The 26,935-nt window shown below is 46.4% G+C and overlaps 1 protein-coding gene across 1 annotated transcript in view; it reads right to left on the bottom strand.

The window, feature by feature from the left end:
• LOC135818328 (uncharacterized) overlaps positions 1-24,866 on the bottom strand; it is a 38,001-nt gene extending 13,135 nt beyond the window's left edge. The window contains exons 1-16 of the mRNA XM_065331684.1: positions 24,527-24,866; positions 23,001-23,116; positions 22,044-22,093; positions 21,642-21,742; positions 20,619-20,764; positions 19,523-19,912; positions 18,515-18,904; positions 17,282-17,408; positions 16,047-16,166; positions 15,787-15,850; positions 14,695-14,777; positions 10,316-10,425; positions 7,343-8,526; positions 6,474-6,729; positions 5,801-5,882; positions 1,141-1,355 (exon numbers count right to left, since the gene is read on the bottom strand). Of these exons, the coding sequence (XP_065187756.1) occupies positions 1,141-1,355; positions 5,801-5,882; positions 6,474-6,729; positions 7,343-8,526; positions 10,316-10,425; positions 14,695-14,777; positions 15,787-15,850; positions 16,047-16,166; positions 17,282-17,408; positions 18,515-18,904; positions 19,523-19,912; positions 20,619-20,764; positions 21,642-21,742; positions 22,044-22,093; positions 23,001-23,116; positions 24,527-24,560 (3,468 nt within the window). The 5' untranslated portion in view covers positions 24,561-24,866. The remainder of the gene's footprint in view (positions 1-1,140; positions 1,356-5,800; positions 5,883-6,473; positions 6,730-7,342; positions 8,527-10,315; positions 10,426-14,694; positions 14,778-15,786; positions 15,851-16,046; positions 16,167-17,281; positions 17,409-18,514; positions 18,905-19,522; positions 19,913-20,618; positions 20,765-21,641; positions 21,743-22,043; positions 22,094-23,000; positions 23,117-24,526) is intronic.
• Between the last annotated feature and the right edge of the window lie 2,069 nt (positions 24,867-26,935).

Here is a 26,935-nt window from a genome sequence, read left to right as displayed (position 1 = left end):
TTCCCTGGCCACGGGATGGTGAAATAAATAAATAAAATAAAAAAAAATCCACATACATGGTACACCGGTTTCGTAATCTGTGTGCATCTTCACACTCTCCTGGTTTTCTTCTCCTCCGTGTCAATGGACAACTTACCACGCTTAGTTCTCATCCCATACGCTTTCATGAGAAATTACCACCTTTAACTGTGAGATTTCTGAGTCTGAGCTTGTCGAGAGTATGAGTATAATAATCCTATAAAATGCACGACTTGTTCACTCATAGCTGGGTAGAGCTATCGGTAATCGATGCACCTTAGTACCCGTGGAAAAGGCAACACTCCATTTCCAACCCACTCCGTGGTGGCTTGAGAGAGGGGAAATGCACCGAGACTGAAAATAACTCTACGTCCCAAATGTTCGAGGCAATGAGTCTCATGGTCTTTGACAGAGGAGGCTATTTTTCATTGTTCATCAGCTACGTCCAACCAAACTCCCACATTGCGCAGCGCATCACATTCCATTCATGAGAATACAGGGACAAGCCGTATAGCCATGCATATAATGTGCAAAATGGTTGATTTCAGAGCCTGTTTGATTGGGGAGGAATGCATCATAGCCTATTCGAATCAAGACAGCTGGATCCAGTAGCCCAGAAACCTTCCGAAGGTTTTATTAGAGCTAGACTTTTGCTTGTTGGTAGGTACGTTGGTTGGTATAATTATATTATTTTACTTCGCCAGAATGAACAGGTATTGCTGCCTCTGACTGTCCGTCCAAAGCATCCAGCATACACGTAAACTGTATAAGTTATTTTGTGTTTAGTGCCTTTCCAGTGTTCTATTAGCAGCCCTGGTTCTCCATATATTGTTCTTCCTCTCCTTTGACTAAAAAAACTCAGATTTTGAGTTTTTTGCACTCCATACATAATTTTATTCTCATTTTTTTATTGGTTTGGTGAGACTCCCATGATAGGTATCCATTTACCTCTGAAGAATCCATAAATAAACAAACAACAACAACAATAACCCACCAATGGCATGTTTTCACTGTACACATACTTGTACTTGCTCACTGCCATGACTAGTCACGCTAGTCTCCCCCAAAGAGGGGCACACACACTGTATCACCCATTCACATACGCTGTACCACGTGACCCACCAATGGCATAGTTTCACTGGGTAGCTGCGGCAGTGCCAGCTTGGCCAAGGCCGACGCCTGCGGCTCCAGAGCGTGCCCGTAGACTTCCACGACGACGTGTCTGCCGCCTTCCAGGCGCGGCGTGAAGTGCATGTGGAACGTCTGCCGAAACAGGCCAGGCCTGCCCGCGCAGAAGCCAAACAGGATGTCGCCAAGATCGCCTTGAACGGTAGTTCCTACGTGCAGACGGGTGCACACACAAATGCACAAACGTGACAGCACACACACACACACACACACACACACACACACACACACACACACACACACACACACACACACACACACATACGTGCATACACACACATACCCACATGCAAAATAGAAAGAGTACGTGAATGCAGGCACAACACTATGCATATTTATAGACGGAACAATCAGTATGTCACACTCATGTGAAAAGACTAGTGGCTTGTGCCCACTGATTATCCCATCCCTATTGTTCAACCAACTGTGCTATCCACATTGGCGTCGGACACGGTGCGGTCACTACGGTATTGACCGTACCACTTTTTGCTCCAGATACCCATGAATCAATAAAATACGCTAAGCTCTAAATTTCAAAAAAATCCGGCTCAGCCACTAATCCCCTACGAGTAAATTGTACTTCAGATGGCCGACCGTACCACACTAAAATACCTTCAGACGCCCCTGATCCAGATACAGAAACAATAGGCGATCAAGCCCAGATGAACACAAAGCAACTCAGATCGCAAAGCGGGTTTTTTTAGAAGTCCCTCCAGTCTCTCCGGAGGCGTGGGTTCGAATCCCACCGCTGCCACCATTGTAACTCGTATACTCTCAGCACTCAAAGCACATACTTGTTGTTACGTAAGTAGTTATCAATATTCGTTCAATAGAGAGGTTTTGCATTCCGAATTTCGGAATTATTTTCGGAATGTGGCGGCAGCAGTCGAAAAAGTAGTCGAACTTTCGGAAGTGTGGTGGCGAAAGTGCATGGTTTTCCGAAAATGGATTTTCGGCTCTTTCATGTTTGGGAGTGCATATTTGAATACAAAAAAGTGTATTTTTCATGTTTGTATTTTTGCTTTCTGCTGCCCTCGATTATTTGAAATTTTTTCCACGTACAGTGCAGTGGTGGCCAAAAGTTTTGACCCACCCCATGGAATCTTCAGTACAGCTCAGCCTGGCTCCTAAACACGCCGTTTTTGACTTCTTTGAGGCCAAAGCCGATTGAAACTTGGCAAGGACACTAAAATTTGCAAGAATCCGTTGTCAACTGAGATTTGTGATGGATCACCATACATTTTGAAGTTGATTTGGGTGGGTCAAAACTTATGGCCACGTGACCAAATTTTGCTCTAGCCTATACCATGTATACCATTGGTATACCGTACGGTTTCAAAAAAATTGTCAGGCTGATGCACGTGCCGGGAAAGTTGAAAATAAACACTTGACTTCTCACTTTGAGAGTTTGCGATATCAAACTTGATTATTTTGACGACGGAGATGGTATTTTCAGCCAGGATAGTGAACCGAGGTCAGATTAGCAAGGATGTGAGGGAAATGGTCGTGAAGCTGAGTGTTGACGGTCTCTTTTGGCGTGGTATCGCTCCTCTGTTGGATTTGAGTAATCCTACGATACGTAGAATTGTCAGGAAACAAAAATTGACTACATTTCACCACGATCAGACCGACCAAGAGAGACCAGTGCAAGACAAGATCGCCACCATATCATGAAGTCAATGGCGAATCGCCTCAAATCCGTCACTGCCTGCGAGCTGAGATGGTGAGCGACGGTGATAACGCGATTTCTGTGCGTTCTGAGAGACGCAAGTTCCAGAGAGCAGGCCTACGTGGCTGTATGGCCATCAAATGGCCCTTCATCAGTGCTGTGAATAAGGCAAAACGCCTTAAATTTGTATAGACGCATAAGGACTGGAGCAGTGATGACTGGTGGTAATTTCTGTGGACTGATGAGTCTAAAATCAACCTCAAGGGCTCTGGCCCAGAGTCAGTGATGCAGTTTACGTCAGGAGGTGGACAGGATAGGCTCTGGCTGGCACATGCACCCGCAAAACTGTGAAGTGCCGCAACGGCAATATCAATGTATGGGAGCCATGGCCAGCAACGGCGTAGCGCGCATTTGCCGGGTGATGGATACGATGAATGTGGACCAGTACCTCGCATCATCCGAAAACATGATGTTGCTGAGCATGATGCAGCTTGTGGGTGGTGTGGGTGGTGTCTTATGGCCGCAAATGCTCCGCAAACAGAACGGAGGCGCGGCGGACGGTGAACGGCATCACCGTCCTGACATGGCCCCTGCAGCCACCTGACCTCAATCCAACTGAGAATCTCTGCAAAATTGCTGGGCTGAAGCAGCATGATGTCGAAATCACCCCCAGAAACCAGTATGAGCTGTGGCGAGTGTGCCGGGAGGCATAGAAGTTGATTTCTCCTCACGAGCGCAAGAAGATCGTCGATTCAATGCGGCAGTGTATGCAAGCGATCATCAAGGCCAAGGGAGGGGTTACAAAGTGGTGGATGTATCTGGAATAGGCCGGGACTGACTTCTAGACTTTAGCTTAGTTGAATACTTTTTAGAAATCACACTATTCCGTGTATCCTGTTGGCGGTTTATGATTGTGCGGGCGTTGGCCATAAGTTTTGACCCACCTTTTACATATACTTGACCACAGTAGTCCCCAGATGACTCCGTGTTTCAGCATTTTTCATTTCTACTTCACTATTCAGCCTGATTCAGAGGTCCTCGACCAAAAATTTAGTAGCTTAGGGGTCGTCCGTAATTATCGAAAAATTAAAAAATCCGTCCTCGGGTAAAATTGTCTCTGACCCACCCACCCACCCCCCATTTTTTCCCATTAATTTTTTGATTTTTACCGATGCCCAGCTCGAAAATAAGAACTCCTGACCCCATGTTCACTGATTGCACCTACATGTACATGAATGTCAAGTACTAGTAGCTAAGTAAAGTGAGTAGGAGGTCTACCGACGGCCATGCACGTCCTACAACTACATGAAGAGTCATGTTATAACCCAACACTGGTTAAAAACCAGTATTAGATAAACCTTGTTATAGTTCACGCAATTGTTAGATTGACAGCATGAAACAAGGTGATCTAACAATTGTATGATGAGTCATGTACCGGTATAATTATATTGGTGTTTGCGATCCTACACGACGTCTACAGTGCACTACATGTCAGTGCAACAAGTGTATGAAAGTCACTGAAGAAAAAAAAAAAAAAAAAAAAAGGTACGAAAAATCAAAAAATTAAATTCCGCCAGCGCTCTTGACCACCCACCCCCTTTCTGCCTGAGGACGGATTTTTTAATTTTTCGAAAAATACGGACGACCCCTTAGAGCCCAAACCTTCAGAATTCGAAAAATCTGCATGGTGGGTCAACACTTTTGACCACCACTGTATGTAGTTTTGATTTTTGCTGGTCTTTGCTGTTCTCGCTGATCTCGCCATGTTGACTAATCTTCTCACACTCCATCACACTCTATCTTCCTTTGCCATGGAGCCTACTGACAGTACAAGACAGTAGTTCACCAACCTCGTCTTCAGCTGTTGGATCACTTGGTCCAGCATCAGTCCGTCCTCGTCTTCGAACCGCACCCAAATTCAGTTTGACCTGCGCCCTTGGATTTGATCCTGCTCAACCCCTTCGACGCTCTCCATTTTGTTTTGCATGGCAACCCTTGGAAACGAAGTCGAATCAGATTTTCGGAATGCAAAACACTGAAAATACCGTTTTTCGGAACGCGCTTTTTTCGGAAAAGCACAGTCGAAAATCATTCCGAAATTCGGAATGCAAAACCTCTCTATTGTCTCACAAGGAGAAGAAGAAGACAAGGCAGTGCGAGTATGCGCACAGCCTATCCATGCATTCCTACGGTGTACTATTTATGTGTATACAAATTACGTGTCATAAAGTAGCCATGCTACACAACTATCCAGAGGATATTTATGATCGCAGCATTAACAATGGCAATGTGACTACTGACTGGATCTTGGTGCACGGTAGCCAAGACTACAAAGAACAAAGAAGGCGACATACATGTATGACAGCTCTTTCAGAGACAAGTCACGTTTTGTATAGACCTTGCTCAATCCGGGAACAGTGCTGTTTACTCCTTTATGGACGGTTATCAAGAGTTATGAAGAGAATGACATCAAGCCTGAAAGCATAGTAGTTTGTACTTCTCAACACAAATTGCGACATTGTGAAACCGATTTCGGGAGCAAAAGAAGCATAAAATTGCTTGTAATACTGTAAGACCAGATATTTTAACATCAATTAAAGTTAACGATCTCCGGATTTTTGTGGGTTAGCGAGGTGAAATTCTAACGAATTCCGTCTCAAAACCGGCAAATGACTGTACATGTACATATCTTTTGGCACATAACGACTTCAAATCTTAACGTTTCTTTCAAATTTGTTAACTCGCTAGAATTAAATGTTCGTTAACATTACTTACAGTATACCAATCTCTTTAAACATGGGTATTGCACATATGGGCATACCCAAGCTGGGATATGACGGCTACAGGTGTTGTGTGGCAGTGATGCCCTAAACCTTGAAAATGCCCTTTGCCAATGTAAGGGATAGTAACAAACAATGCACTTACTCTGGCACTGTTGGCAGAATATGATGTAAATGTCCTGGTTCTGTGCATAGTGCGTACCAAGAGAATTGTTCTCCTCCCGCTCCTGAGGCACACAAACAGTTAAAAAGTAACAAGTAGCAGGTATTTCGGTGTAAGTATTAAAACACCGAAACAGTTCTATTGGCACGGAGCAGAACAAAGGGAAGCTGTGTTTCCATTCCGAGTTTCACATTAAATCACGATCATTAGCCAACCTCTGCCTATAGGGCGTTGAACACTCTTCGCACAGTGGAGTGTCGTACTTGGTTACACTAGTTCCGTTGGCATACTATTGACTCTGCTGCTTCTGCTGCGTTTGGTATGCGTGCAGATCTGCGACAGCTCTAGTTGTGCAATGCCATTCTGGGCACGTGAGAAGCACCAGACGCCCATCAGAACACGCCCAAAATAATAATACTTGAAGTATCATTTTGCATGATGAACGGTACAAGTATCGTCCTTCATCATTCATCATGCATGTTGCTTAGGATTTGTTGGGCTGTGACAGTACGGGTGAAATCCTCGCTAGTCAGATAGATTGAAAACATCTAAATGTGATCACCTCGAGCCACTTTCTAACATAGGGAAGGAAATGCCAAAATTGTGTTCATGGAATGAAAACCGAAATCTCCAGCACAAAACTACTGTTACTTACCAACAGTTCAAAATCCACTCGTGTGTTGCTATTGTTGTGGAACGGAAGCGGCAGCAGGATTACCTCACCCACCATCGCTTCGCCGTACACGACCACTTTCTTTTCGCTAGCCTGAGAGCTGGCTTCCACAGCATCCTCCGGCTCCCCGCAGTACGCAAACTCGTGCTCGCCGACGAGTATCTTGGGAACCTCGCTGGCCACATCCGGATGCCAGTAGCTTCTCTTGGCTGCAGCGGTGTCTTTGGATTGCTTTGCCCTATGTAAAAAAAAGCAGACACAGCGAACTGGATTTACATGGTATATTCGTCTAATTCAAGAACAGAACGAGCAGTCGAATTTGGAGGTAGATACTTTGGCGGTATTATTAGATGAAGTTAGACGTTCCTACGTGGAACACACGCTTCTCGTCGAACCTTGTGTGCTACGAATGGCAGTGACGAGTCAGCCCAGGGTCAAATTTGGTAGGAAACGCGCAAGTTAGGCGTTAGACTGTTCAAAACGTTTAACTGTTAACAATCTGGTTTAGTTGGTGGACTCTAACGCATAACCTGTGCTCTACCATTTTCCACGTTTCCATTATGGTATGGTATTATGCACAATATTCTGCACTTCTATCGGTCAAAGTCAGTGTGGTACATGCATGCATTTCCCAACAACATAAAAAATGATCCTAAGCACGTCGATGGAGTGAATTTGGTGAGAAACAACAACAATTAATCATCCATGGCTTTTAGTCATGGGTCCACGTATATTGCTTGAGCATCGTTTCTGTTTCTGTGCATGATGAGCGAGGAGTGAGCGGATGTGAAGTGGATGCCCGAGTCGAGAGTTAAACTATTCTCCGACCATTCGGATTGCATTTCACTTACTTTGTCATCGTTTTCGTAAAGACGATTTTGTTGCCGACAAGCGCGTAGTATGCCTGCTCCTTCTCCTTCGATGGTCCTTTGGCGGGTTTCTGCTCTCCATCCACAACATCCGCTTTCGTCTGACCTGCTTGGTGATCGAGATCCTGCTGGTACTGAAGGAGTTTTTGAGATGCATCCTTGAGACGCAGGGCCCGCGCCGACTCCGATTTGAGGCCACGACTGAGCTGCTGGAAGACCTCCGACGGACTTGCATTGGTATCCTTATGCCCGTCTCCGGCGGCGATATCACCTCGCGGAGCATCGGTCCCATCCTGTACCGACAGTGAATCGACTGCCTCAAGGCCAGAATTGTTGCCAGTATCCGGTGACTTGCCCAGGTCCACGGCAAACCGCTTTGTGCTGTCTTTGATGATGGCCTCGAGAAGCATGTTGCGCGTTGTTCTCCCGGGTAACCGTTGATCTGAAGCAGCATACGCACTGATTGTGGTGTCCAATGTATCGTCTTGAGACACACCAGACATTGGCGGCGCTCCTCCATCTTGCTGATGGCTCGCGTGCGACCTTTTCCGGCTCCGATCTAGTTTGGGCCGAGCGCAGCCGAGCCGTGGCATCAAGCCTTCAGGGTCTTCGTTTGCCTTCTCCACGAATGGAGCGGGGTTGTTCTCGCTGACGGGCCGGCCGCCAAACCAAGGCGTGTACGGGTGCCAGCGACGGATATCCGATATCTGAGCGACGCCTGCTCGCACCTTGGCCGGGTCCTCCATGGCCAGCTGCAGGCTAGTGCGGTTCTGCGTATCCTTCCTGGCGTACACGTGCGCTTTGGCGGTGCCCTCGTCGAAGCTCGACATCTTCTTCCACTGCGTCGGTAGCCGGGCAATGGCCTTCTTTCCTTCCTTTCTGCGCCGGTCGTTGACGGCCTTAAGCAGCTGGTCGTTGTCGGCATTACCCGTCATCTGAGCCAGGCTCCTCTCATCACCAGTGACACGAGGCACACGATGTTTGTCGGTGACGGCGGCCGCCGGGCTGGACTTGGGTCGCCAGCCCCCGGACCGTGCCGGCTCGAGTGGACCCCGCGGTGCGGACACAGCCGCCGTGTCTCCTCTGCTGACGGCCCACTTGCTATCGGCTCCTGACGTCACTGGTCTTTTCATTGATCTGCCGCGTGTGGCTAACCGGTCAAACTCCTGCACAACAGAAAGAACACATCGAGTAAGATAAAATTACCGCATATTCCGGAGGATATGCAGCAGTAAGTCACCCAAAAAAAGTCGGCGTGGCTCATACTACGAGGGGCAAATCCATGGTCTCTGAATCTAAGATCAGAATTCAGTTCTGGGGAAAAGGCAAGGAAACCTCCAGCACACTTGCAATCTTGCTGGCTGATGATTGCCTATGGGCATAAAACTATTAGTTACAACGAATGATGCGTGGTGCTCTGTGCGGTGTGTAAGATAGCTCTATTGGAATGAATATTGACCACTCTACCGAGCCGGAGGACTGTCATTCGTAATCTGGCTGTGCGTATGATCGTAACCTGCATTGCTGTAGAATACTATGGGACAGTGCCTGCCTTGTCTGCACGGCAATTTAGTCAATCTCTTCAACTTCTGCATCCAAACCCATGCTGAACATCACTCATAATCAAGACAGGGGAGGTTTGGAAAGACATTGCTATTGTTTCAGTGGGGCATCAGTAATATCAAGAGTAGATAAACAAGAGTGTGGAACTCCCGGATCCGCGCGGATGGGTTGGCCCACGGCGGAAATTTTTGTTGACGTAATCTTTTCGGCCACCCACGCGCTGCTAGTCGTTTGGAAAGTTTTGCCTCGTGCACTTGGCCGGGCTTACATTACAATGTCAGTGCCCAGCACGTGCTCTCACACTGCTCTGCAGCAAGAAGTGCGTTTTTCCGCCGTGGGGGGGGGGTATCAGGAGATTGTGCAGGAGAGATCCGGAGTTGCACACTCTTGTTTATCTACTCTTGGTAGTATGCATGGACGGTGTTCTGGTGCACGGGAGGGGGAATGCGGTACTGATAGTGCCCCATTTTTGCGGTGAAAATTATTTTTGGCCCTTTTGCAGATAAAAATAATGTTGCTCCGGTTGTTTTGTACCCCTTTTTTGGTCCTCAGCCTGATTATCTGACCATCCCATGCATACTGCTGGTATCTGGTAAGAATAGAGGGACGAATAGCTACATGGCTGGCCCTGAGTCGGGCTGTGCAAAGACTACGATGGCCACACAAGTATGCAGCTGGTACCAGTGGACTGGGTTGCCATGCCAATTCTAGACCAAAAAACGTAATTGCGTTAATCTAATGGAGGTCGAAAGAGGTAACCTTCATTAGTGCAAATGTATCCCTTTTGTCTATGGCATAGCTCGCAATGATTTGGGAATACTAGCATGGTTTTCATGCACTTCAAGAAATATTTTGAGAGCTTTGAACCTGCGATTGGCTTCTACAAAGAAAGTTCAATCAAATGTCAAGTCGACAGGAAACATGTGGCCCTGTGCGCTTATGAATGGAGAAAGGAACATTTTAACTAGGAAAGCTGACGTCTAAATCACTGCAAATTTTAAGGCGGCCTTCTTTAACGTATGGTTTATAAGTTAAAGATTGAGTGTTTGAACTTGGAAGGTTCACGGCTAGGTAGGGCCGAAGAGGGGAAGGTGAGCGCAGCGAAAACGTGCCCAAGCTAAAGTCCCACCGCAACTAAGAATGAATGCTACAGGACAATGACGAGACCAGTTAATAACATGACAATCTAACTACAATTCGAAGCAGCAAAGCAACACACCACCCGACTTGGGTGGATCAGCAATATCAGAGAAAAATTGAGTGTTTGGCGCACCGCATTTTCCGGAGTATAAGTCACACTCAGATTTGTCGTCACGAAATACAGACAGGTACAGTGCCCCATTTAGCAGTGTATGAGCACCTGCCAATCAGCACTGGACGTAGGTCACTCACGGGCTTATGATCCAGAATGGCATTGACCTCCCAGAGCAGCTTCTCCATGTCCGTCCACATCAGACTTGTATACGGAGCAGCAGCCCAGCGCGACTGCCGACGACTGGCGTCTGCATGCAATCATGCACAATGAAGAGCACAGAACGAGTGGATTTCAACTTATATACTGCATGCAGGCTGGCAGCCTGTTGGCCAAGCGAGTGATTTCCATTATATTCAGGCACACGGTCACACACACACATTTCGACCGATTCAAAAGTCGGCTCACGTGGCTTCACTGCACCAGAACAGACACCAATGGTATCACTTTGTCCCTGAATCCCATAAGCACTACAAACGCAATGTCAATAACTACCTAATAAGAGCCGGCGTGGAGAAAGCAATTTTATACGTGCAATGATAAAGAATTTAATTGATGAACACATGGCCAGACAGCAATGAGTTTGAAGAATTTTAAAGAATTCTATTATCCCAAATCATGGTTTTGGATAATAAAATTCTTTAATCTTGTTGTTGCCTGGCCACATCTGCATCAATAATATTATTCTTTATCACATGGCACGTGATTGTTGCCCGTACTCCAGCGAATCAGCACCTTTCGCGCCGCGGGCAATAATATGCGATATTGCCCGCAAAAAAATAGTTTATTTGCCCGCAAAAAAATAGTTTATTTCAGTGATCGCGTGACTAGACTGTACTGTACGAGTCTACGACGACTCTGTAGACTGTACGACTCTACGACGAGTCGCAGTGTAGCATTGAGACGAAGATGGAATTGTTTTTGGAGATGGACGTCCCGGCAATGGACATGGCCTCCGACGTCTGCCGTGTGGTGCTTGCAGGGATCATTTGTTCAGTCATGTTGGCAGCCTGACCGTCGGTAAGCTTGTGGATAAGATTCAGTTCTGCTCGATGTGCACATGTGGTACTGTGATCACAAACAATTATTTGAAATAACACAAATAAATTCAACTCCGCATCGTGCGTTTTCAGATCCTCGCAGTCACTGCCTGTGTGTGGTCTTCATGTGCCACGCATAACTCTTACCAGGGTCATCTGTCCTCTGCCTTCACCTTTGCTTGAACAACAAACACAACAATTCAGGAATGTTTTGCAATGAAAAATACAGCTATCTGGAGCTGATAAAAAGAAAACAAATTGTCCTCAGAATTACACACCAGGGAGTCGTCAAATACTTGCAGTACTGTATTTAACAACTTCCTGATACACATGTAAACATGAAGAAACTCTTGAGTGGTAGCACTCTTTTCAACTGAAATTATAATTCTGCTGTGTTTTATTGTGGTTGCCATGTCTATTGCCATGACGATGCCGTGCCGGCACTTTTTTCTGTCTCCGTCTTTCAGTACTGTATACTCTCTGATGGCCTGTAGCAGACTTTTTGTTAGGGTGTAGGAGAAATATCTTCATTTTTCCTGTTTTGATAATGATAGCACATCAATATACATTGTGGTCATATGTTGGTTTGCGTTGCGCAAACCGTAGTTAACCTACATGTCACAGAGCCGCATCTCCCGCATGGAGATGCTGTCCGCGGACACGCCAAAACCGGCTAAGTCTCATACGAGCTCCGCTAAAGTCGTACGCACTGCCGGGCTCCCGCGTGGGGCCCCACGCAAGCTTTTGCAACCGCGACGCGCGTACGGCATGACGTATAAGCCACCTATCAGCCTTGGGTGCAAGCTCACCCAAGGCCACCCTCGCAAGGCAGGAACAAGTAATAGACTGTGAGCCAAGTGCATGAATTCATGATTTTCGTTCCCACTTTGGGTGTACCGCGATTTTGTTCTTTTAGCATGTGGAGAGACCTAATAGAAGATCATTTTTGATTGTTGTCAGTTTGGGAAGCTTGCAGGGAAGTCAAAATAAGCAATTATCTTAACATACCCCGTTTCCATAGCAACTACATAGCAACTGACATAGCAACATGCTATTTTGAAGGTGTTTCTTACTTTTTTCAGCAGGCAACGGCACTGGACGAAGAAATGTATATCAAGCGTCATTGCAGCTGGGTTAAAATAACTATACGTGGCCAAAAATTATAGAATTACGCATAAGTGCATTGTATAAAGTACGTGCACATTTTAAATATTACTCGAAGTGACGATGCACTGGTAGGTAAGTGCACATGAAATGGTGCCGACAACCACGAAATGCATTTCAGGAATGATAATGTACAGAACAAACAGGTGGCATTCAATATACAAAGCCCAGCAGCAGCGAATTCTCCAGACAACGGTTGGAAAAGACCATCAACAACAGCCAGGAGAATCTGGTTTAATCCGGTGCAATGCTCATTTCACCCTCTACATCTCTATAATATATACATGTACAGTATGGCAGAATAATGTTAAAGAAGTTGCTGGATACAGGATTTGTATATTTGCACTCATATAACTGATCAATGTAACGTTACTTCGTAAGTACTGCTGTATTGCTTCCTAACTTATAAGTGCAAAGGGTAGAGCAATGACCGTAACCAGTAACGTTAGAGGACCGCAGGGGTATACCGGTAGATACAGATCTGTAGTTTATTTGAACTATAATAATAATAATTATTTTGAAGCATTAGTTCCATTACCCATTGTATGTACAGAACACAAGCGGAAAGATACAATTAATCATAGTCTGAAGCACTTCAGTATAAAAGATCGAAACAGTTATTAGCTCTCCGGAGATAAGGTACATTGTACGTTCTACATGTATTTCTGCTCCAACAGATTACAAAAACCTTTAGTTTAGCTTGACTGATCAGCAGCAAGCATGCTAGCACACTGATATGATTGACATGATGATGTTCGTACTGCCACTGCGCTGCACTAGCACTGCACACAATACTATAGAAACCACGAAAAAACATCGTCATGATGCGGCTGGGTTTGCACCACCGTACATTTTTGCGAGGTCAGTGGTGCAACAGAAGTCCGCTCCAGCTCTTGTGACCTTGGTTCTTGTCGATGGCGGCTATTGATTTGGCCAAAGTAGTTTCTCCCTTCTATTTGGGCATGTTCGTGCCTGATTTGGAAGTGACAACAAGCTGAATTCGTATCTAGTCGAGTAGATGAAACGAACTGGGGAAAAAAATTGCGGTACGCTCAAGGTCGGAACGAAAAAAAATTCTAACAGGATTTTTGGTGCCTGGCTCACAGTCTATAAAGAGATTCACCAGTTGTTTGTTGTGCCTGCCCGCCGCAGAAATTGTTTCCCACCCTCCCGCACCATTTAAAAGGCAGGAGGCACGGGTGCTGCCAATGGGCGCCGCAGAGTGCACGCACATCGGCACCATTGAACTATTCATGTGTACTAAGATTTAGTGTTCCGCTGCCATAGCAACCTAGTAGTACACGTAGCCGTTCCGACGGCGCAGGACCCCGCGGGTCGCTTCTGCTGTCCTTGCCTCTCTGATGCGTGATATGTGTACATCATTTATAATCATGACCTCATACTGAGTACATGTACTTCATACTTGATTACCGATCACAGGCTCATGATTATTCATGCTGGAATAAACGCTTGCGACACCCCACAGGCTCGTCTCTCTTGTGTGGCATGAGGGTTAAAATGTGTTGGCATTTGGGATAGTTTCAACAGCAGCCCAATGGTCTGCTCTGCGGGCCATGTGATAAATTTGTTATCGCATGGTTGCTGCGGGCCTTATGGCATATTATTGCCCCTCGAGGTTAGCCCTCGGGCCTACGGCCCTTGGGCTAACCTCTCGGGGCAATAATATGCCATAAGGCCCGCAGCAACCATGCGATAACATATACTTATTGCACTTAGGGGCCGTCCGTAAATATCGAACTTTTTTCACCAAACGAATTATTTTAGTTTAGACCCAACCCCTCCCTCCCTCCCCCTCAGAACGTAAAAAATGTTGATATACATGCATATACAACGGCCATGTACATGAATCAATGTTTTCTGAAACGAAATTGGTCAACCTCCTCCCACCCCATAACGAAATTATTTCGTTTTTGTGAAAAAAAGTTCGATATTTACGGATGACCCCTTATAAAGCTACCTAATAGGGAGTGAAGTATACACATGCTGAGATTACATCTTTCACAAAACAAAACAGAAACAAATTTCATCATCCCACCTCACTGTTTGGTAATGAAAGTCTGCAACGTATTCTTCGACATCAACCGAAATAACGCCTTACCAAGTTTTCACAACCTGGGAGAGAGCTATGACCTTACAATCCCCATCTTCCCACGCGGGAACATTGGTGACCAGAGGTCGAGTAATCGCCCACGTTGTGCATGAAGAAAAATACACATTCATACGTAAAAAAAACACAAACACACACACACACACACACACAAAGGCTCAAAAAGAACCCCAAAACCAAATGTTACCTGTGTTTCCAGGAATGTTCAGAGGCTTTCCGACAAGCTCCGGTTCTGGAATGATGCATCTCTCCTTCTTTGTCGGGGACATGCTGCGAAGCAAAGGAGATATGGCCAAGAATAGGATACATTTCAATCTTTCAAGCCACCAGAGTAATTAAAATGGATGCTGGAAGTATAAGAAGGCGGCCAATGAGCAAGTAGCTATTGCCAGCCCAAGAAAACAGTGTGTCACAGTCGGGCTGATCTGAAATCAGTTGTCTTTAAACCTAAGCCTCCTAACCGGAACCTGCTCGGCAGGATCATGACTACATTGAATGTATGGTTGACAATTGGCTGCGCAAAATTCCTGGTTGCTACCATTTTCAATCCTTTGGAAGTAGTCAGACCTCGCTTATCCGGTCCTCCTTTATCCGGATCTCTCACGATCCAGAAGAAACCCGTTGGTTACCGGTTTACAGCATATGTCATGTATACATACAGTATATTATGTAGAGACTTCGTCGGAGGGAAACATATTAGCACACGAAGAGACGAAGCTAGTTGAAAATCTGATGAGGCCTTTCATTAATTTGCAGAGAATCTATCCAGAGTAACCTGAGCTTTGTAGACAAAAGGAGTTTGTTAGGAAGCTAGTGCTATTTTGACTTCCCACCTCCCTGAAATAGTGCGTGTACTCTTTGGTGCAACTCACACTATCATTCAGCCTGTGTACGTTTCATCACAATTTTCCACCAATATGCTGTATAAATTGATATCCTTGTGCTTCGTCACATTATCACCATGTACTGATTTTGAAGAGTAATGGTACGAAAGGCCTCATCAGATTTTCAACTAGCTTCGTCTCTTTGTGTGCTAGTATATTATGTGTTCTATTATCTGGTTCCGCCGCCTATCCGGATATTTTTGTGGAAAACAGATGTTTGCGGTTAAGCGAGGTCCGACTGTATCACTACTCCCGCTTGTAAGGGCTGACCCTCATCACGATAACAAGGAATATGGGGTATGAAAAACATGGAAGAAACGGCTAGGTAGATCTTGAAATTCCAGGAGCCACAGTTCTGTGAAACCCCTTGGTTCTCCAATGCGCTGAAAACTCACTGTATTCCTCCGACATCTGTGCCCAACTGGTGTCGCTGGTGAAAGAACTCCACCCCACGCAGGTCTGCAGGGAATACAGACACGCATCAGCAGAAACGATGCAACAATGTGTCACTACAAATCTTGAGGATGACCAGTGTCGTGAAATACATTGCAGAATATGTAATGGTCTATTCAGGTGGAATCAAACATCATTTTTGAATTTTTTGAGTGACGACATTAAGAGGCGGGAAGTCTGAACGGTGTTATGTTCTACTCACATCTCCTGCGATCGTCGTACATAGGCATTCCAACGGTCATTGCCTTGGCCATCTGCGACCGCTCAACCTCCTCACCGGCAATCCGCATCAGTAACTGCTCCTCCGATTTGTTGGCTTTTTCTGCAGAACACGTATGGATGTTGTCAGAAAGAAAGATAACTGTTGGGACATGGCTTGACAAGTTTAATAAACATTTGCAATCACTACTGCATCTCCAACAAAGGAAAGACCCGCCGTGCATATTTCAGGTCAGTGCAGCATGGTCCTTAATTCGGACATGGTCCATCATTTCATAATGACCTGTCACTGTGGTTGACTGATCAGTGTGTGTGGGGGGGATTGAAGATGGTGGGTGCAAGGTTTTCCATTTACTGTGGTTAAGGCTAAAAAAATCATCCTACAGCAGACCTGCTGCAAGTCTTACACGTGCACCCGCACATGGTCTACTACAGTGCTGCTCAGTGAAATCCAGTGGCGTCACTCAAGCACATGCCGGGCGTCGCGCAGCTCTAGACCTGCGAACACTGGGCTGCGGACTGGTGCAAGGCGCAAACTTCAGTGACATGACTGGATTTCATTGAGCAGGACTGTACATGAGTATCTGTAGTATAACAGACTGGAAACCTAACAACTGTGCTCTGTGATGATTGCCCTGGCGGGGGACTCAGAGCTACAGAAAGTCAGTTTTGTTTATCCTTCTCTCCGCGTAGGCAGCAGAGCTAATGTTATGTACCACTTGGAATGTTCAGCATGAAGCCAATAGTGGCCTTGTCTAGTGCATTCGTTCAATGCCTGTGTTTACTTGTGCAACCCCCCCCCCCCCCCTCCTACACACACACTCCTGGGGCGCCGCACACGGTACGGTCACCGTATTGATCCTACCACTCTTTGCCCCCAGGTACCCCGTGAATCAATAAAATACACTGATCTAGGCTCTCAATTTCCAAACTTTTCGGCTCAGCCACCACTCCCCCACGAGTAAATTGTACTTCAGATGGCTGACTGTACCACACTAAAATACCTTCCGACGCTCCTGCACAACAGTGTCCATCTGCCACCAATTCAACCACCGAACAAACACACCCTTCTTCTTATTCATCTGGACATCTTGCTGTTCAAATGCTCATCTGTCTCTTTGCTTCAAGTGTGTCGAAAACACTCATCTACGGTATCCCACCCCTGTTGTGCACACAGTGATCAGTACTCCATTTTCAGTGCGCAACATCCGTGCTTACCAGCCACCTTGGCACACACACTCTGATGATCAGCAACACGCCTCTCATGATTGCGAAGAGCGTTTTCCTGGATCTTCAGCTTCTGCGTGTCCATCGGCTTTGGCGGCATCTTAGCCCGCTTGTTCTCCTGAATATGTCAAACAACACACAGCACATGTGGAGTGTTCGCCAATGGGAAATTTCCACAGTGTGCTGGGATGCGATGAACACTGCACAGCAGTCATGCACGATGAATCAAGGCAGACGGACACTATAGTATCCAACATAACCCTAGCACAATGCACTGAGGTATTGTAGACCAAGTCAAGGCAATGTTCATTCGTACCTGACGATGGCAATATTGCCGAAACGTTGGTAAAAGAATTGGTTCGGTTCGCAGTGCTTTGGGAATGGATATGTCCACCCAACTACTCTCTACGGATGAAGCTGCAAGATGCCTCAAAGTTACTTCTCTCAAGAAAAGGCAAGCTGACAGTACTGTAGACAAGAAAAAGGACCAAGTAACTACAAGTTACGCTATAATGTCCACTAACACCACCAGTTACTAAACAATCAGCTCATGCATTATAGCGTAACTTGTAGTTCCTTGGTCCTTTTTCTTGTCTACAAATTGATCCTTGGCTCTCCATCTGAGTCCATTCTTGACAGTACTGTATCCAACATAACAATGCCTAGCCACAGCACAATACACCCAGGTCTTGTATACTAAGTCAAGGCAAGCTGGCAGTATTGCGACACACACAACAATGCCCTGTGATATCACAAACATTCTGACTACTGCATCCATACAAGAGTGCTTCCGACTGTGGACTTATGCTAGGCACCTTCTTGTAGAAACTAGATGGCTGAGAATCTGCTTCGAATGAATCCCTGGGGTCCCCCCCCCCTCTCCGGCATCCCTCCCATGATTGTGTACTTCTAATAACTCGGATGTTGAGCCAATAATAAATGTAGAAAGGAAAAGGACAGTTACTCTCAACTTGTACCCATATGTCCTTTTCCTTTCTACTGTCGTGGACATGGAAATCCGGTCGAACGTCTAGCGGCCCCAGGGCGTTGGCCATGCAGCCGTGGGTAAGCGGTACACGCTACATGTCTTCGACCTCAACATTACTGTGCACACTACATGCAACGTTCTGTACGCGCCGCTGAGGGTACCGGCCCCGATCAATCGACTGGATTTCCGTGTCCGCGACAGTACTTCTAATAACACTACATGAATTACACTCTTACCATTTGTTTCTGCTTTTCCCGCTCCGCGGCTTCTCTCAGCGCTTGGCGCGCCTTGGCCGCTCGCCGCATTGCTTCGCGATCGTGCTTGGAGAGCTTGGCCAATCTTGCTTTGGTCAGCCGTCGGAATTCGGCCTCGTCTGCCCGGTTGTTGAAGGTTTCTTTGGGCGCAAGCACCTCCTGGGTCGGATTAGGAGCTTTCCTCTCATACGTGTGGTAGCGTTCCGGCTGTTCGAGCACTTTCGAGGCGTCAATCGTTCTCTTCAGCTTCTGCGGCGTGGGATGTTGCCGCGCCTGTGAGGTTTCACTGCTTTCAATAGTCTGATCTTCTTCTTGGGATTCGTCACTTGTTCTGTGTTTGACCGGAATCTGCTGATCGGAACCCGTTGCCTCCTAGAGTTAGAGCATCAGGACAAAAATGGTATGTCAAGATTATTTGTACATGGAATTGTAAGAAGCTGTTCGAAATACAGGGCCAGTTGAAATGGGCAGACACGTTACTTCATTTCGTGTGAATTTTACTTTAGTATTATTTTTTACAAGATAGCCACAAACCATCGTGGTGCAAACGCAGGCAAAATCGCACATGGATACACATAGCGATGGAAGCCGAAGCAGTGGAGGCGGGGAATTCCTTGTGAAGTATGTGCACGACCTTGCTATAAGCCAGATCTCAAGAACAAGATACCACTCTGCAGCAATGCACAGCCCAGTTCGGATCTACAATGCAGAACAACAGTTCTATTAAATAGAACTGTTGTTTGTCAAATCAAGACTCAAATGGAGACATGAGGAAAACAAAATCAAAGGTGTTGTCTTGTGAACACTATAAATACAACATTGAGCTTCTTGTGAATTCCTGTCATATATTATCAACAAGTCAATGGAGGTATAAAGCCGAGACATCTGGTCGGCTGAGCTTAAGGCCCCACCACCACACTCCATTATTTACCCCAGTGTCTGTAGGTGTGTGGATCTTGTAGAAAAAATACTTTGCTGTGTTATATGTACCTTGGTGTGTTTCTGATCTGCAAAGTTGCTCAGCCTGGATAGATCATGCCAGGACTGCACTTTCATTCCAATGTCCTCTGTTTGGCGATGCTGCTCCTGGGTGGCCCTGGGGGCAGGTTGCCCCTGGGTCATCACCCCGTTGCCGATCGGAGGTAGAGAGACCGACGACAAACTGTCGCCGTTCAAGCGTCCCGAGGCGCTGCGCGAACGAGGCTGTGATGCAAGCCGGGGGGTGACTTGCCGCTGTAGTTGGTTCTGCTGGTGTTGAAGTTGCTGCAACTTTCGCAAGGTGCTAGCCTCGGCCATGGAGAGATGCATTTCCGACTGAAGGCGCCTTGCAGAGTCCGCTGCCACTTTGAAATCTACCGGTGACTGTCCATCTCCCATTACCTAGTGTGTAAACGACAGCAAACATCAGTTTTATCAACACCTTCTAATCGGGTAGCATGTTAATAATACAATTCAACTGCTCGATGTGTCCCCTTGAAAGCTACCTTCCAAAGACTAATCGTGATTGAAATCCATCCAGCTTGCTTGCTTCGTACTTCCCATGCAGCAAGGGACATGTTCTCTTTCTTTCCTTTATCTCTCTCGCTCTCTGTCTGTCTCTGTCTCCCTCTCTCTCTCTCTCTCTCTCTCTCTCTCTCTCTCTCTCTCTCTCTCTCTCTCTCTCTCTCTCTCTGTCTGTCTCTGTCTCCCTCTCTCTCTCTCTCTCTCTCTCTCTCTCTCTCTCTCTCTCTCTCTCTCTCTCTCTCACACACACACTTACTCTCTTCAAAAAGTTATGGCACTGTGCCTCTCCGCATTCGCCCCATTGTTATTGGATATATTTGTCCGCTTTTGGTCATCGAATCGAAATAAAATCATCAATAACAACAACAACAACAACAACAACAACAACAACAACAACAACAACAACAACAAAACTCCCTATTGCCATCGCTACTACTTCAGCAAGCAGCTAAACTTTTATCTCTCTGTATCCGATCCCCGTGCCTGTAATTCTTTTCCTCTTATTGGCCACAGACCATCATGAGAATAAAAAATTTCAAACAACACATTGACTATCAGAGAAATTCGACTACAGCTTGCTCACCTGATATGCCCGGCTAAGTCCTGATTCTGCTGGCATGCCAAGCTGCATGCGAGTTTCCAGCAGTTGTCTTTCTCGCTGGACGGAAGCATCTGCGTACGCTAGGCGGTGGCTACCAGTACCGGCTTGAGAGATTGGCGGCAGTCGGTCTGAGGAATACCATACAGGACGACATCCAAATTTGATGAAAGTTGAGTATGATCATCTGCAAACCTCCCTAGGAAATACGGTTGTTTGCGCCTGCGTGGAACTCATGCTTGATGCTGAGCTTGACACTTGACTGACGTTAAGCTCCCTAGAACATTCTATGTACTGATTGATTTCGGTTCAAATTTCCTGCATCGCATGCTACAGCAACAGCCGTGGTACTAGTTATTCTTTACGGGTCTGCCGGAATAGGTCCGGTCGGTCAGGCTATCACCGGACCAACTTGTTGGCCAGGAACATGTGTCTGCTACTGGGCAGGGCCCGTATACCCGCCGCATCATACACAAAGTGTGAAAAACGGCCATGTGACTGCCGGACCAATCTGCTAGTCCTGCTTTACTGTACATGAGGCTGCAGTCGCCCAGTTGGATAGGATTGGATTGGTTTATTTAATGTCGAATAACAGACAGGCAGTGTTGCCTTTTTACATGAGATCGACTACAGGCACACAAAATATCGGGAAGAAGGATAATTCAGTTTGAGTTTTTAACAGTACTGCTCACGCTAACCTCCTCAAATACAATGGCTACTGACCCAAGACGCAGCGGACAATGTGCTGCATGCGTGTATCCAGGCTGCGGCAGGGCAGGCTGAAATTTTAATGCGGATGAAATGTGTTTTAGCCCTGGGAGGCCGAAATGTTACATGCACCGAAAATTGTGTGCACTTGTACAGACATGTAGCTAGAGAGGGGCTGCTATAGTGTATCCACATGAAGGCTGCCAGTGCTGGTCATAAAATATGACGAAACAATCTTGGCACTAGCCGTTGAGGTGTTTTGGTGACTTATTCTGCCATGCAGCACCCCGCACATCTTACCAGCTTGCGTGCCCGCCCGCATTGCGTCTCGTGTGCGCATTGCCTGCAACTGCTCTTCTTTCCTCTGCTCGGCGCTCAGTCGCTGGCTCATTTGCCGTTCCCTAGTGCAAACCAGTGGCAGACAAATGTTTGACTGCAATAGAAGTATTGCTCTATAGTGGGGTTGGAGGTGTTGTATGTGTGTATATGTGGGGGGGGGGGGAGGGGGGGGGGGGGAGAGAGAGAGGTTGTCATGCGCATGCAGTTACACTTAAGATACTAGTACCTGCAACAATCAAAATCAAGTTCCATGCCTGATTCCATACGCCAGGAAAACTGTCACCTTAAAACAAAATGTACATCTGAGCAATGTCGGAAGGAGCATCACTGCATTTTTATAAATGTGTTCTTAGTGCACTCTACCTGATCAGCTGCTGCCGCTGTGGGTTTGTTCCGGGCCTGATTTGATGGCTCTGTAACATGTGAACGTGCATACATATACAATAATACATCACAACGACCAGGCTTAGCAATAGACACTGCACCGTGAAGATGCCTGTGAGAATAATGCCGACAATCAGTCATGGGGAGTTTTCTTTGACGGTGTTCTTTTCACCCATTTACCGGGTGAGTTTTCCGGGTGTTAGCGGCCGTCATGAGCTCCCTTTGGGAACGGGCCCAAAAGTTTACTTTTTAAATATATGTTTTCACCCATGCAAATAGGACGTTCTTTTGTTCATTCCTCTTGATAGCTGTACTCTGTACTGTGGAAGCGACAAACTCAAAATAAATCAGTGCAAGCACAAGTACTAAAAAACTACCGTAGAATCCCGCGGATAAGCCCATGCCCGCCGCGCCGCGCAAAAGCCCAGGGTTAGTTCAAACATCACCAAGCTTCGTTGTGCAAGCCCATGGGCCCAGGTCGACCATGTACGTAGTAGAGTAAAACCTGTCAAGGAGACCACTCGGATAAGGTGACCACCTGCCCCAGAAGACCACTGTAACCAGGACCGAGGGATGCTATTTCCAGTCAAATGACCCTGGATAAGGAGACCACCTGGCAGCAGAGACCACATTTTGAAGGTCCCTTGAGCGGTCGCCTTAGACAGGTTTCACTGTACATGTAGGTATTGTGTTGTACATTTCAACACAATCATCGGTTGTTTTTGTTTGCACAGTGGTTTTATTGAATGTACTTCTCACTTCCTTGATACTTTCAATAGCACAATTTTGGTGTCGGCGTATAAGCCCATGTTCTCGTATAAGCCCACCGAAATGTCCTTGTGAAACAGATAAGCCCATGGGCTTATCCGCGGGATACTACGGTAGCACATAATGGTATTGAGACGGAACTGAAGTGTCAGACCATGGCGCACTCACATTGCTCCGCTGGGGCGTTCGGATGATGATAGGGTTGGGTCGCATCATGCCGGACAGCGACTCCAGCGGTGCTGACAGTGCCGTGTGAACGCCGAACTGACTCTTGTCGCTCCGTCCTAAGCATTAAATAACATAGGTAGAGCAGATTCACACCGACCGTTCATAATATTCATCATTGCATTGAGTAGCATGCCGGACGCCTATCATGTATCCTTTACACTGGCAGGGTGAACCGTATAGAATGCAGTAGACGGCATATCAACAATGTGAGACTACGAACTGCTAAAGTGTTTGATGACCTACCGTATTTCCCCGTGATTTAGTACGTACTAACTTTCGAACTTAGCAGCCACATGAGTACTAACTTTCGGGGTGGTACTATCTTTCGGGGAGCACTTTTTTATCGGGGGTAAATGACACGCAGTGGGAAGCCTGCGCAACTCTAGTGTCCGTGCATATGATGTATGTACTGTACGGTGTCTGTACATGTAGGACGGGTACGAACTTACTATCTTTCGGGGTGATAACCTCGGCAGTGGAAAGTGTATTTTTATAGGGGGGTACTAAGTCATTGGGGAAAACTTACTTACGGGGAAATACGGTATGGTCGGCAAAAAGAGGAAAGATTTTTTTCAAAGTCTTAATTTAACTGTTCAGCACAGCCCCCTTCCAAGTTTCTTTGTGCGAATACAGCCCCCTTCCAAAACATTCAACACTACAGTCGAATTTGCGTATAACGACTCTCGGCAGGGCATCAGAACAGTGTCCTTATACCCGAAGTCTCATTACATGCATTACAGTGGGATGGGACTTTGCTCTGGGCATGGGAATTCTGTCGCTTTTCGCGAATGGTCGTTATATCCGCAGTCGTTATTAGCGAAGTTGACTGTATATATCAATTACTTGGGGCTACGTACACGTGAAAGGTTCGAGAAACAATGATGTTTTGAAGTACACGCCATGACATTCAAGATCGCGACAACGGCACCCAACCATCAGCAGAACTAGCATCAACGTTCTCTAGGTACTCCAGGGCCGTAGCACCGGGAGTTCACCAATGGACAGTTTGTACGTGTGGGCATGTCCAGAAAAAAAGAAAAAATATCGATATTATGTACCGTTTGTATGCGTTTGTTTCTGAGGGAGGGGGTTGAAGAGAAAATTAATGACTAGTTTTCGATTCTAAATAAATATCGGTATTTACGGATGGCCCCTTAGCTCAAATTCATAAAAATGATTTACCTTCCAACACACGCCTGCCCTGAACCACATCTACCTCTAACCTGCGTTCTCGAACGGTATAATTATGTACGTTGCTCTGTTCATTGTGCTCCTCAAATTTTCGGATCGTGAAATTCGCAAGAACTGCATGCAATGTAAGTCACAAGTTTGAAGGCATTGGACAGGGAATAGCAATATAGAGGACTTTGCCTGTCCCCGCCAGGACTCGAATCAGGGATTCATTTTTTTCCTAAAGCTTAGCTAAGCGCAGCTGTAGTTGCTAGGTACATGTACATTATTATTACCTCGCTCGAACTCGGCTTCGCCTGCACCATCCATACTGCTGTCACTGTGTGGATCTCTGTCCACACCTTCTAAAAATTGTTTCACAATGCGTTGCCAGGCGGCGACTTGCTTGTCGATCTAGGTGGAGTTTAGCGATCCATACTGGGCCACCCCTGCTAGCGTCTCAGACTCGAACACTGGAACTCACGGTTGCATTATTGTTGAGGAAATATCATCAGGCGTTTCTACTCAAACCTCTTTTTTGGCAACATACTACATGGCCGAGTTTCTAGCTCTCCCAACATACAGATCCGGTGCTACACAACAACGTCTGCATCTAGTCTGTGCTGTGTGCAAGATATGACTGTCTGTCGCTGAGTCTGTGTCAGTATCGCACTTCGCAGTCACGACATTTCTTCGACGACCGACTTCGTTACCACTGCCACAGTCTGTAATCTGTATTATCATGGCTCTATGCCTATGGACTATGCATGCCTAGCCTTGGCTTAGGCCGGTTAGCGCCTCTGCACTGGATCTGCGCTTGGACCGGTCGCGTTGCCGCGCGTTCACAGGCTACCATGACAACGACTCAGTTTTCTTTGTGAAGGAAGAGGGCCTTTTTTTACTTTTAGTTTTACTAAAACTTTTTAAAAAAGTTTTAGTTTTACTGTGTTTTGTTTTACAGTACTCAGTATGGTATCTATCTGTAGTTGTCTGATGATTGCCTTAGCATTTAGCTACAGTCATCATGTACATGTACGTGCATGAAACGCAGCGTTACAACGTACATGTACATGTATGTATACATGACTTGTATAATTGGTGGAACCATTCTTTTTGACCTTTGTGGTTACCCTCCGCCCTTGTGGTGTTGAGCACTGTTGAAACCTGGGTATACCCACTTACATGTATGTAGGTAGGTAGGTACATTTTTATTTGAATTCGCAGATCTGTAGCTGTGTACTACAGTGCAGGCAACTGAAATCTGACCCCCTGAGCGGTGGGCTCACATTCTAGCGGTCTCTGTTTCGTAGTTTTACCATCCCGTGTTGGGGTCTTTGCGGTGTGAGCGCACCGCTCAGAGGGTCGGATTTCAGTTGCCAGCACTGTACTAGTACAATGTAATACCGGTACCGGTAGTAATATACTGTACAGTCGTCCCTCTTTAATCCAGCACTTTATAAACCAGCACCCTCGATAAACCAGCACAATTTTCAGTAGCCAAAATGTCCTTTTCATGCACATTGCAGCAGTAAATCTGATTTGTTAATCCAGCACCCTCCCTAATCCAGCAGATTTCCGTGGCACAAATGGTGCCGGATTATAGAGGGACCACTGTAGTAATAGAGAGGTTCCGGGGTACGATTTTCCGTGCCAAAATCCGTATGGGCGCTACGGATTTTTTCCAGGCGTGCTCCATACGATTTTTCGGCACGAGAATCCGTGTAGACTGGCTTTCATACGAACCATGCTTCGTATGGAGATTTTGCGTCATCGGGTGCAGAAAGATTTTTCGCGTACAAATTTGGTACGAGAAACATCGATTTTTCGCGGGAAGTTTTGATTTCGGTACAAATTTTCAAAATAAAAAGGCATAGCGCGGGAATGTGACGTGTTTGCGATCGTAACCTAGGCAATGACGGCAAACACATAAGTTCCGTACCCCGGAACTTTTCACTGCTCGAAAACGACGTATAAAAAATCCGTAGAGCCTCCACGGATTTTGGCACGAAAAATCGTACTCCGGAACCTCCCTAATAGTGTAACGGGCCGCAGTCTCTCTCGGAGGCAAATGCAGACGGGTCTCAGTGAACACACTGTTAATAATTATTAAACATTAACTCTGACTCTAACTCTAAACTGACATTACTGAAGGTTCTAACTGGTATCTCTAACTGGCATTTCTAACTGTAGTTTCTAACTGAACTTCTAACTGGCGTATAGAGAATTGTGAACAGCAGCTTTTATAGGCAGACAGCATAAATAAAAAAAAATGGCCTGGTCGAGCGCAGCCGCAACTAACATGGCCCAGCTGGACAAGGTTCAGCAACGTGCCCTGCATTTCCTGGGACCTGGAACCATCCTCCAAAATCTTCAGCTTCGTCGGATGGTGGCAGCCCTGTCATACTTGTTCAAGCTGCACTACATTCCAGGGCCTCCCCAGGTAAAGGCCATGCTGCCACCAACCAAGCCCCCTGCCGTAGCTAGCATGTGCACACGGCAAACACGTCAGACGCACCATGCCTTTCAGCTGAAGTGGACACCCCCTCGCACAGCCCCTGACTACCTCCTGCGATCCTTCCCCTTCTTCGCCATCACACCCTGGAACAACCTGCCTGCGGACCTCCTGCTTCACGAGCCTCATTCAAGACGCCTCCAAACCTTCAAGGTCAACGTATATAAGGATCTAATCCGAAAGAGATGGCTGT

Source organism: Sycon ciliatum, chromosome 5 (assembly GCF_964019385.1).
Source record: "Sycon ciliatum chromosome 5, ocSycCili1.1, whole genome shotgun sequence".
In the NCBI taxonomy this organism is placed as follows: Eukaryota; Metazoa; Porifera; class Calcarea; order Leucosolenida; family Sycettidae; genus Sycon; species Sycon ciliatum.
The sequence above is the reverse complement of the archived record's forward strand: the minus strand, read 5'-3'. Positions and strand labels throughout refer to the sequence as shown.